This window comes from Theropithecus gelada, chromosome 1, assembly GCF_003255815.1.
Source record: "Theropithecus gelada isolate Dixy chromosome 1, Tgel_1.0, whole genome shotgun sequence".
In the NCBI taxonomy this organism is placed as follows: domain Eukaryota; kingdom Metazoa; phylum Chordata; class Mammalia; order Primates; family Cercopithecidae; genus Theropithecus; species Theropithecus gelada.
In genome coordinates, this window is record NC_037668.1 from 59,509,038 (window position 1) to 59,521,881 (window position 12,844).

Consider the following 12,844-nt stretch of genomic DNA (forward strand, 5'->3'; position numbering starts at 1 on the left):
ACGTGGATTAAGGATCTGGTCTCTACTCCACTTTTTGGCAGAAGAATCACTTAATTGGCAATGACAACGGCAAAACAAAACACAATTCAGAGAAAGCAGTAAAATATATAAAAAGAGCTAAAATGCTGCTTAAGATTTCCCTGACCAACAACGGCAACCGTTTTAGAACCGACTGGAAGAGATCTAATACTGGAAATACATATACTGGAAACGACTTCTTGTGTTCCCTATGTCTGGGGCCCTTTTCTTTGCTAGACTTCAGATCTCTGATCCGAGCCATCCCTCTTAGCTCATGTCCTCCAGTAGCCTTCAGAGTTTCCACCGAGCCGTCCTTTCTCAATTTCTCCCTCCAGGTTTCCCTTCCCCAACTTCCCCTCCTGCATCGGACTCTCCCTTAGCCTTCCTTTCTCCCTCCTGTCTTCCTCCCCAGGCGGTCTCAATTCTCTCTCCCTCCCCTTTCCGTGTCCCTCACGGCAGTCTCCTTTTATTTCCTTACTTCGGTGACCGCCCCCCACCCCACTTCCATCCCCACCCCACTCCCCACCCCACTCCCCACAGCCTCCCTCCGCTGCTCAGCCGTTGGAGAGGGCGTGGCCCCGCGAGTAACAGGTCTCCCGCCCCACACTCCGCGGGCCCGCGCGCAGACAAAGACATTCCACAGCTCCCGCCCCCTCCACGCACTAGGCCAGAAGAGGGAGGAGACACGTGTCCCGCTAGCGCCGAGTCACGTGGAAAAGGAAACGAACGGAGCCTGCGGCCTCCCGCGCATGCGCGTCAAGCTCTGGCCTGGCGGGCGCGGAGGGAAAGCCAGAGTCAGGGGGCGACTTCTTCGGACGCCGCGGCGGTGCGCAGGCGCCGTGGCCGGACTGGGGACTTTGTTCTCCGCGGAGAAACCCAAGGGCGGTGCCGGTGACTGGCTGCGCACGCGCGCCGCCTCATTTCCGGTGCTCTCTCTCGCTGGGTCGCTCGGGTCGGCTTCGGTCGCTACTGCTCCCGCTCTCCCACCCCCGCCAACCGCCACCTGGGCCTCCGCCGCTGCCGCGTCGCTCTCTCGCTCCTTGGTTCGCACATCCTCCCCGATGCAGCGCCGGGACGACCCCGCCGCGCGCATGAGCCGGTCCTCGGGCCGCAGCGGCTCCATGGACCCCTCCGGTGCCCACCCCTCGGTGCGTCAGACGCCGTCTCGGCAGCCGCCGCTGCCTCACCGATCCCGGGGAGGCGGAGGGGGGTCCCGCGGGGGCGCCCGGGCCTCGCCCGCTACGCAGCCGCCACCGCTGCTGCCGCCCTCGGCCACGGGTCCCGACGCGACAGTGGGCGGGCCAGCGCCGACCCCGCTGCTGCCCCCCTCGGCCACAGCCTCGGTGAAGATGGAGCCGGAGAACAAGTACCTGCCAGAACTCATGGCCGAGAAGGACTCGCTCGACCCGTCCTTCACTCACGCCATGCAGCTGCTGACGGCAGGTAAGGGGGCCTCCTGGGTCCCTCTGGGTCGCCCGGCCATCCTGGGGCATGAGTGGCCCTGGCTTTGTTCCTCTCGCTTCCCGCCCCCTCGGGACCGAGGCAGTCGGGAGCTCCGGTGTCATCCTCATCTTTGGGAGCCTGGATTCCACATTCCCACCTCAACCCGGAGTGCGTGGGAGAATTTCTAGGCTGCAGTGGAGGCCCAAAGGCGACTTTGCGATCTCCTAGCGCTAACGTCTTGATGGATGGTGCTGAGCTCCCCGCCCCTTTCCCGACTCTTCCCTCCTCCCTCCTCTTGCGGCTGCCGGGCGCACAGATTCTTCCAGAAATTAACCTGTATTTCCCCCTTTCCCGAAGGGAAACCCTTTTTGATCGCGGGTGGCGATGAGCGCCTCGACCGAGGTGTAGGAAGTGAAGACAGCCGGAGCGGGGAGGGACCGTGGGAGGAAGGGCCGAGGTGAGGTGGGGTGAGGCTGGAATACCCTGTCCAGCGCCTCGCTGTCGCTGGGGCCGAGCCGGACTTAGCGGTAACCGCAGCTTAAGTTGCTGGGAGGAAGGAGCGATTTATGGGATCGGAACTTGAGGTTTCCGAATCAGATTTCCGACTAAGGCTGATAAAGTAAGAATTGCTACTGAGCCTGAAGGTTGTCCTCTTTCATTTTACAGCGTGTGTTCACTATCATGGAAGAAGGAGTGAAATAACCCTAGAGACAGTGAAATGGGACGATAGGGTCTCCCGCGTAGTTCACATAACGTTTCCCAACGAGATGGACAGAAATTGAGAGAAGTGGCATGATGCTTGTACTGAAAGACTTAGTCTTTTTGTTGCTGTTTTTTTACATTTTTGATTCAGTAGTGAAATAAATTAGAAATGAGAGTCTTTGTTCTGTAGATTAGCGCTGTTTTCTTGATCAGCACTAGCCAGTCACCTAGTCGCTCTGATTTTTCCCTAAAGCTGTGTGACCTTCGCTTCAAGTTAAAACATTATTTTAATAAATATTATGATACCTAAATTTTAGTAAGCAAGTAAAAATTCACATCCTTCAACACTGAATGAGTAGTTGGACTCTTTGGGAAGGTTAATGGACAGTTCATTATGAAAATATTATCTACCTCTCTTTGTTCTCTGTCTCCCAACACTGTAAGGTAAGGGATCTTTACCAGTGTGGTGTTCATCTTTTATATGCTTTCTTAAGATAACTGTCAAAAACTATTGATCCTTAAAAGTTACTTAGAATTTTCAGCCTTCCCTCACTGCTTAACTAAGAGAGGAGCGCTCTTTATTTTTAACCTGGGCTTTCTGGATGTATTTTTTTTTTAAACCCAACTGAAATTGGAGAAGTGTGGTTGAGGTAATGTTGGTTTGGGATGTATGAATTCCTTCTAGCATGGGTAAGTGTTAGTATATGTTGAGCCTGGCTTTTAAGGTATTTCTGAATTATCTTGCAAGGGGATTGCAGTGAAGTCGCAACCCATTGTGAGGAAGTGAGACTTTGAGAAGATAGAATAGTAGTATTTAAGCTCTGGTAAGATCACATGGAAGGGGCGGGCGCGGTGGCTCACGCCTGTAATCCCAGCACTTTGGGAGGCCCAGACGGGCGGATCACGAGGCCAGGAGTTCGAAACCAGCCTGACCAACATGGTGAAACCCCCGTCTCTACTAAAAATACAAAATTAGCCTGGCGTGGTGGCGCATGCCTGTAATCCCAGCTACTTTGGAGGCCGAGGCAGGAGAATCGCTTGAACCTGGGAATCGAAGGTTGCAGGGAGCCCAGATTGCGCCATTGCACTCCAGTCTGGACAACAAGAGCTAAACTCCATCGCAAAAAAGGAGAGGAAGAAAGAACACATGGAAGAAAAATATAGCTAAGACTTCATGTTTGAGGTCTGAGCACTTTACATTAAATATTTAACCTATGAAATGAGAACTTTTATTATCCTCATTTTTACAGATGAGGAAACCAAGGCACCCAGAGATTAATAATTTGCCTAAGGTAACAAAATTAGTAAGCAGCATAACCAGGGTTTTTAGTCAGTCTACACACCTTCCCCGTTCCCTCACTGTAGTGCCTGCTGCAAATTGTACTTTAAAAGTAAGCTATAATTGGACAAAATATTAAAATCTAGCTGGGATGATAGGTGACCCAAAAAAAAAGTGTATTTGAAAGTATAAAAAAAAAAAGACAAAACTTTGAGGGATGTAGATTTTGAATATAGACTTCTGTGTTAAACAGATTGATATTTAGCAGCGACGACAGTCGAATGTATTTGCAGACATAAGGATTCAATCATCCATCTTTGTTTTCTGGAAGAGAAATAATTTACCTTATTGTGTTAATGTATTTATATACTAAGTAAAATGCTGTTATATATGTCAGTGTTCTTTTTCTTTTTTTTTCTTTTTTTTTTTTTTTTTGAGATGGAGTTTCGCTCTTGTTGCCCAGGCTGGAGTGCAGTGGCGCAATCTTGGCTCACCGCAACCTCTGCCTCCCAGGTTCAAGCGATTCTCCTACCTCAGCCTCCCTAGTAGCTGGGATTACAGGCATGTGCCACCACACCCGGCTAATTTTGTATTTTTAGCAGAGACGGGGTTTCTCCATGTTGGTCAGGCTGGTCTCGAACTCTTGACTTCAGGTGATCCGCCCATCTGGGCCTCCCAAAGTGCTGGGATTACAGGCATGAGCCACTGCGCCCGGCCTCTTTTTCTACTTTCTACAATTAGTAAAATATAAGTTAGTATAAGTGACTCAAGAATAAACATTTTGAATAGATTAGCAATCTGCAAAAGATCTTGGAGGGATAATCAAAAATCCATCCTTCAGAAGGATGGAAAAAGTGGAAAACATTTTACAAAGTCTGTTGAAACTTCAAAATAGTTAATTCCTTTATTTACAATATTCTCTAGAAATACATTAAGACCTTCCCAGTTCATTCCACAGGGCTAGCAAAACCTGCTATTGAAACTGGAAAATAAGGGCCGGGCCGGTGGCTCACGCCTGTAATCCCAGCACTTTGGGAGGCTGAGGTGGGCAGATCACGAGGTCAGGAGTTCAAGACCAGCCTGGTCAACTTGGTGAAACCCCTTCTCTACTAAAAATACAAAAAATTTCCCCGGGCGTGGTGGTGGGTGCCTGTAATCCTAGCTACTTCGGAGGCTGAGGCAGGAGAATCATTTGAACTCAGTAGGCAGAGGTTGCAGTGAGCCCAGATCGCACCACTGCACTCCAGCCTGGGCAACAGAGCGAGACTCTGTCTGGAAAAAAAAAAAAAACCGAGAACACCTTTTCTAGAAATGTGCTCAAAGAAACTTATACATGAGTACTTGATTCATAAAATGGTGTGCCTTGTTCACAAAATGTTGCAACTTGTGTCACCATTCATTGGCTAATGTGATAGATTTACAATAGAAAATATTTGGCTGGGCACAGTTTCTCATGCCTGTAATCCCAGCATTTTGGGAGGCCTAGGCGGGTGGATTACCTGAGGTCAGGAGTTCGAGACCAGCCTGACCAACATGGTGAAACCCTGTCTTTACAAAAAATACAAAAATTAGCTGGGTGTGGTGGCAGGTGCCTGTAATCCTGGCTACTTGGGAGGCTGAGGCAGGAGAATCGCTGGAGGCAGAGGTTGCAGTGAGTTGAGATCTAGCCAACAAGTGAAACTCAATCTCAAAAAAAAAAAAAAAGAAAAAAGAAAAAGAAAAGAAAGTATTTGTACAGCAGTGAAAATGGATGAACTACAGGCAACAACATGGAGAAATCTCCAAAATCTAATGTTATATGAAGAAAGTACATCCCATAAGACTACATATGGTATAATACTATTTCTGTAAAACAAAGCCTAGTAAGATTAAGCAGAATATCATTAAGTATACATTTGTCTGTGATAATGCAGTTTTGTTTTTGTTTTTGAGACGGAGTCTTGCTCTGTCACTCAGACTGGAGTGCAGTGGTGCAATCTCGGCTCACTGCAACCTCCACCTTTCGGTTTCAAGCAATTCTGCCTCAGCCTCCCGAGTAGCTGGGATTACAGGCGCCCGCCACCATGCCCGGCTGCTTTTTGTATTTTTGGTAGAGATGGGGTTTCACCATGTTGGCCAAGCTGGTCTCGAATTCCTGACCTGGTGATCCTCCCGCTTTGGCCTCCCACTGTACTAACACTCAGACTACCCGTGTTACAGGTGTGAGCCACCACGCCCAGACCAGTGCAGGTTTTGTTTGTTTGTTTGTTTGTTTGTCTTTAACGAAACTAAATGTGCTTATTGGCTGGGTCTGGTGGCTCATGCCTATAATCCCAGGACTTTGGGAGGCCAAGGTGAGAGGATTGCTTGAGTCCCAGTGAGAGCTTGTCTCTACAGAAAATTTAAAAATTAGCTGAGAATGGCGGCACACACCCGTAGTCCCAGCTACTCGGTAGTCTGAGGCAGAAGGATCGCTTGAACCCAGGAGATTGGTCTTAGGCTGAGGTGGAAGAATCGCTTGAACCCAGGAGGTCGAGGCTGCCTTGAGCTGAGATCATGCCACTGCGCTACAGCCTGGGCAACAGTGAGGCCCTGTGTCAAAAATAAATAAATAAATGTGCTTACCATATAGTTCAACAGTTGCATTCTTGGGTATTTATTTCAGGGAAATTAAAACTCAGGTTAACACAAAACCTGTACATGAATGTTCACAGCAGCTTTATTTGTAGTAGCCAAAAACTGGAAACAAACCAAATGCCTCCAGTAGGTAAATAAACTGGCACACCCATACCATGGAATGGTGCTCTGCAGTTTAAAAAAAAAAAAAAAAAGGAACTGTTAATAAATGTAGCAACTTGATTGATCACAAGAGAATTAAGCTGAGTAAAGAAAGCCAGTCTCAAAAGGTTATGTACTGTATGATTTCATGAATATAACATTCTTGAGAAATGAAATAGTGGAGATGAAGACTAGATTAGTGGTAGCCAGTGGTGAGAGATGAGGGAAGACGGTGACTGGCTATCAAAGGGTAAGGATCCTCACGATGGAACTGTTCTGTATCTTGACTGTGGTGGTGGTCAGTTTAATCATGAATCATGAATCTGATTAAATTGCATAGAGCTAAGCAAACAAATAAGTGCATGTAAAGTTGGTGAAATCCTAATAAAGTCAATGAATTCTTAATTTGTTTTTTTTTAATGAAACCTGTACAACAAATTTTCTTAATGTTAATTTTCTGATTGTGATACAGGTATGCAAAATGTTAGGGGGAAAACTGAAGTATACAGGATCACTGTTATTTCTTACAACTGCACATAAATCTACAGTTGCCTTAAAATTTAAAAAAAAAAACTTTTTTCAAAGACACGAAGCTCTAAGCTCTAAATTGTGCACTAAGGAAAAGATTTGGGAGACCATGGTCGGTATGGCAGAGTATTCTACTGTCCTGGAATGTAAACATTTGAGCCCCTATGAAAGGGCTCTTAACAGGCCTTTGGGGGATTTTTTTTCTTAAACCAATACCCAAGCTTTCTATACCCATAGCCAATATTGTATATAATATATTGTAAATTTGTATTTTTTTCTGGGTTGCTAATCAGTAGCTTCCATCAAATTCTCAAAGGGACCCATGATTCCAAAAAAGGTAAAGAACCTGTTGGCCTTGTGCTCTTGCTCGAAACAGTAATTTGTTAAATAGAACGAATGAAGTTGTTTCGTAATAGTAAGCTTACCGGACTTCTGATTCTAAAAGATGATACCAACAGAAATGGTGAGAATTACAAATTTGGGGATGATAAAGTTATGTGAGTTGTTTAAGGGAAGTTGAGGGTGTTAACAGTACTTCTTTTTTTTTTTTTTTTTTGAGACAGGTTCTTACTCTGTCACTCAGACTGGACTGCAGTAATGCAGTCTTGGCTCACTGCAACCTCTGCCTCCCGGATTCAAGCGATTCTTCTGTCTCAGCCTCCTGAGTAGCTGGGACGACAGGCAAATGCTGGCACACGCCAGCACGCCCAATTTTTAGATTTAGCTAGAGTAAGTCTTTAAATCTTTAAAGGGTTTAACTAAACCCCAACAGGGTTTCACCATGTTGGCCACAATGGTCTCGATCTCCTGACCTCGTGATCTACCCACCTTGGCCTCCCAAAGTGCTGGGATTACAGGTGTGAGCCACCGCGCCCCAGCCAGTACATTTCTTTAATTTGGTTAATGGTTATAGATCCCTATTGTGTATCAAGCATTGTTCTGTACTAAGAATTATAGATACTCAGCAGTGGAAGGAATCCAGAGATTGTTAAACAACAGGCAAAGGAGAAGTGCTGTGTTTAGAAGTGTGGAACCAAGTATATTGGGTGGCTCTAGAGGGGGGTATGAAATGAACCCTGACCTTTTAGATCAATTCTGCTGAGAATCTTGCTCTTCTAGAAACACTTGCTCTGGACACCTTAGAAAATCTTGACCATTATCTTATTCCTTATGTAAGCCATATCAAACGTTCAGTTGGCCGGGCGCGGTGGCTCACGCTTGTAATCCCAGCCCTTTGGGAGGCCAAGGCGGATTGATCACAAGGTCAGGAGATCGAGACCATCCTAGCTAACGTGGTGAAATCCTGCCTCTACTAAAAATAGAAAAATTAGCCGGATGTGGTGGCACGTGCCTGTAGTCACCAGCTACTTGGGAGGCTGAGACAGGAGAATCACTTGAACCCAGGAGGCAGAGGTTGCAGTGAGCTGAAATTGCGCCACTGCACTCAAGCGTGCACTGCACTCAAGTGTGGGCGACAGAGCAAGACCCTGTCTCAAAAAAAAAAAAAGTTCAGTTAATGATATATTTGTAGTAATTTGTTTTTAGTTAACCCAGCCTAGTTGATAAAGTTCGTATGTAATTTTCCCAAACTTCTCTAGTATTAACATTTTTTAATACATTACATCTCTCTCTCGCCCTCTCTCTTTTTCTCTTACCGTTTTTCTTATTAACATTCTCTTTTAAAGTCATACACCAAGCATGTAGGAGAGCTGGGAATCAAACCCGTTTTGTCTAGCTTCAAAACCTGTGTTCTTTCCTCGGAGACGTATTAAGCAACATGGAAGCTTGCAGTCTGGTTGGGGGAAAAAAAAAAAAGGGGGGGGTGGGAAAGGTTAAGTTATAGTAAAAGATGAAGGAAATGTCAAAAGGTTAATTGAATTTACTCTCTTTGGTATAAGAAGTGACTTGGGTTTAAGTGTCTGCTATGTCACTAATTAGTTTTGAGATCTTGGACAAGTTATATAACTTTTCTGAGCCTGAGTTTCTTCATCTGTCAAATGAAGATAATACTGGTTACAAAGACGAAGTGAGATAATAAATACAAAATTCCTGACATATAGAAGGCAGTGGATAAGATGATTATTCTAAGTGGCCAGGAAACAAATGGGTCACCTCTTGTGTAGTTTACACCTCAGCTTTGTTTTCTGTGGCTCTTGGGACATCCAAGGTCTCCAGAGACCCAAGCAGAGATTACTTAAAGGAGTCAGTTCCAAAAGGGTTATCTAGAAAGTACTTTTGCCTGAGGTTGAACCATTTTTAGGAAACTCCTCCTTGATTTTTTTTCTTCCCGTTTCAGTCTACCCTAGCTCTCCAGGGAAAGCAAGGACAAGGAGAGACATACAGAGTTGAAAAAGAAAAAAGAAAGACCATCAGACCACTGAACATCTGAGACACCCATAAAGCCTCTTTATTACCTTTAGGCTACATACCAGTGTCTGAGGGTATAAATTGTACTTCCCAAAATTTTATTAAAATCAGCTCTTCCTTGCTTAAATAAAGTGTGCCCCCACAAACACACACTCATCAAGAGACAATAGGAAAAGCATGAAATTAGAAGAGGCCCAGTGTGGTGGCTGACGCCTGTAATCCCAGCACTTTGGGAGGCCTAGGTGGGTGGATCACCTGAGATCAGGAGTTGAAGACCAGCCTGACCAACATGGTGAACCCTTGTTTCTACTAAAAATACAAAATTTAGCTGGGCATGGTGGCAGACGCCTGTAATCCCAGCTACTCGGGAGGCTGAGGCAGGGAGAATTGCTTGAACCCGGGAAGCAGAGGTGGCAGTGAGCCAAGATTGCGCCACTTCACTCCAGCCTGGGCGACAGAGTGAGACTTCGTTTCAAAAAAAAAAAAAAAGAGCGAGAAGGCCTGAGTTTTGGGGGTTTTCTAAAGTTTTTTGTTAAATTTTTTTTAGAGACAGGGTCTTGCTCTGTCACCCAAGCTGGAATGCAGTAGCGCCATTATAGCTCACTGCAGCCTCCAACTCCTGGTCTCAAGTGATCATCCTGCCTCAGCCTCTCTAGTAATTGGGACAACAGATACACACCACCACACCGAGCTAATTTAATTTAATTTTTTTTTTTTTTTTTACATTTTAGTAAAGATGGGGTCTCACTCTGTTGCCCAGGCAGGTCTCAAGTTCCTGGGCTTAAGCAGTCCTCACACCTCGGCCTCCCAAAGTTCTGGGATTATAGATGTGAGCCCCTGTGCCCAGCCAGGCCTGGGTTTTTAATTCTTAATCTGTTACTTTAACAATTTTATGACCTAGAGATAGTTATTTAACCTCTTTGAGTTTTTATTTCCTCAGATGTAAGTAACTCAGTTCACTGAGTTATTTAACCTCTTTGAGTTTTTGTTTCCTCAGATGTAGGTAACTCAGTTCACTGAGTTATTTTTGAGGATTAGTGAGGTAATAGTTCTATGATATTTGATACATAGTAGGCATCAAATAAATATTCAGCCCCAGTTGGGTCAGGTAGCATGTACCTTTAGTCCTAGCTACTGGGGAGACTGAGGTGGGAGGATCCCTTGAGCTCAGGAGTTCGAGGCTGCAGTGAACTATGATGGTGTCACTGTACTTCAGCCTGGGCAGTAGAGAACCCATCTTTTTTTTTAAAAAAAAAAAAAAAAAAAAGGCCGGGTGCGGTGGCTCACGCCTGTAATCCCAGCACTTTGGGAGGCCAAGGTGGGCGGATCACAAGGTCAGGAGATCGAGACCACGGTGAAACCCCGTCTCTACTAAAAATACAAAAAATTAGCCGGGCGCGGTTGTGGGCGCCTGTAGTCCCAGCTACTCGGGAGGCTGAGGCAGGAGAATGGCGTGAACCCGGGAGGTGGAGCTTGCAGTGAGCCGAGATCGCGCCACTGCACTCCAGCCTGGGCGACAGAACGAGACTCTGTCTCAAAAAAAAAAAAAAGGTGGGCACAGTAGGTCACGCCTATAATCCCAGCACTTTGGGAGGCCGAAGTGGAAGGATCATTTGAGCCCACAAGTTCAAGACCAGCCTGGGCAAAATAGGGAGACCCCGTCTCTATTAAAAAAAAAAAATTAGGCGTGGTGGCACACGCCTATGGTTGCAGCTACTGGGGGTGCTGAGGTGGGAAGATCGCCTGAACCCAGGAGGTTGAGGCTACAGTGAGCCATGATTGTGCCACTCATTCCAGCCTGGGTGATAAAGTGAGACCCTGTCTTAAAAAAAGAGAACAATGAAGTGCCCCCCCCCCTTTTTTTTCTTTCTGTGAGACGGAGTCTTGCTCTGTCACCCAGCCTGGAGTGCAGTGGCGCAGTCTCGGCTTACTGTGACCTCCGCCTCCCGGGTTCAAGCAGTTCTCTCAGCCTCCCAAGCAGTTGGGACTACAGGAGCATACCACCACGCCCAGCTCGTTTTTATACTTTTAGTAGAGATGGGGTTTCACCATATTGGTCAGGCTGGTCTTGAACTCCTGACCTCAGGTGATCCACCCGCCTTAACCTCCCAAAGTGCTGGGATTACAGGCGTGAGCCACAGCACCTGGCCCCCTCCACCTGTCTTGAAAGCTCAAGTAGCTTCTTAGTCTTCTGCTTGCTTCCTTTTCTTCCCTCTCCCTCTCTCCCTTCATCCCCTCCTTGCCCACTCCCTCGTTCCCCCTCTCTTCCCTCCTCCTTTCCTTTCTCCCTCCTTTCCTCCCTTTCTCCCTTCCTCCCCTCTCCCCTCCCCTCTCCTTCCCTTCTGCTCTCCTGTCTCCCTTCCTCACCCAAACTGGAGTGCAGTTGCACAGTCATCATAGTTCACTGCAGCCTTGAACTCTTGTGCTCAAGCGATCTTCCCACCACAGCCTCCTGAGTAGCTGGGATTATAGGCATGTACCACTACACCCAGCTAATTAAAAAATATTTATTTATTTATATATTTATTTTTGGTAGTGACAGAGTCTCGCTGTGTTGCCCAGGCTGATCTCAAGCTCCTGGGCCCAAAGCAGTCATCCTGCCTCAGCCTCCCAAAGCACTGGGATTACAATCGCACGTGCTACTGTGCCCAACCAGTGTTTTGCTTTGTAGGTTAAAATTCGGATTCTCTTTTCAACCCTCTGTTTTATTTAAATGATCCTTCTCTGAATTCTCTAAAAATGCTTTGCTTTGCTTTCTTTGAGACAGGGCCTTACTCTTTCACCCAGGCTGGAGAGCAGTGGCATGATCTTGGCTCACTACAGCCTCCAACTCCTTATCCTCCTGTCTCAGCCTCCCAAATAGCTGGGACCACAGGCACATACCACCATGCCTGACTAATTTGTTATTTTTTTGTAGAGAAGGGGTCTCACTATGTTACCTGCCGTGGTCCCAAACTCCTGGGCTCCAGTGATCCTTCTGCCTCAGCTTCCCTGAATGCTGAGATTACAGGTGTGAGCTACCATGCCTGGCCACTGCTGTTCTTTAAAAAGTTGTGAAATCATATGACAGAAGGATTCTAAGATCTGACTAGTTCAAAAATAGAAGAATCCATGTTATAGAAAGGTCTTATATTATCACAATGGTCTTTAAGAAATGAAAAAATGAAAGGCCTTAAATTCACAGAGTGTATTACATTGCATATAAACACACCTTCCTGTAGGAGTATAACAGATTAACAGACTTTGAGTTGTCTTGCACTGACCAAGATTTCTGGAAAGTGGTATAAAATATAGCCGAAAGTTCTAACTCAATGGTAGCCCTAGGAAGCACAAAGCGACATAGATAAAATGAAGTATCTAATTTGTTCCACATTTCTTTTGTTGTTGTTGTGATGGAGTATCGCGCTGTTGCCCAGGCTGGAGTGCAGTGGCATGATTTCAGCTTGCTGCAACCTCTGCCTCCTGGGTTCGAGAAATTCTCATGCCCTCAGCCTCTCAGGTAGCTGAGATTACAGGTGTGAGCCACCACCATGCCTGGCTATTTATATGTGTGTGTGTATATATGTGTGCACACCCACACATATGTACATATATACACACACATATGTATACACATATATACACACATATATACACACATATATATACACACACATATATATATATATATTTGAGACGGAGTCTCGCTCTGTCGCCCAGGCTGGAGTGCAGTGGTGCGATGTTTGCTCACACTCACTGCAAGCTCTGCCA

The 12,844-nt window shown here is 46.2% G+C and overlaps 1 protein-coding gene across 5 annotated transcripts in view; it reads left to right on the forward strand.

The window, feature by feature from the left end:
- The first annotated feature begins 782 nt into the window (after positions 1-782).
- Positions 783-12,844, forward strand: part of KHDRBS1 (KH RNA binding domain containing, signal transduction associated 1) — a 45,729-nt gene continuing 33,667 nt past the window's right edge. For 4 of the 5 annotated variants that reach the window (XR_003118499.1, XR_003118503.1, XM_025378578.1 and 1 more), the window contains exon 1: positions 783-1,461. Coding sequence is in view for 3 of the 5 variants with exons in the window: in XM_025378578.1 (XP_025234363.1) it covers positions 1,080-1,461 (382 nt within the window). In the remaining 2 variants the exon portion in view is untranslated. The remainder of the gene's footprint in view (positions 1,462-12,844) is intronic. The other variant, XM_025378589.1, reaches the window with a different exon arrangement.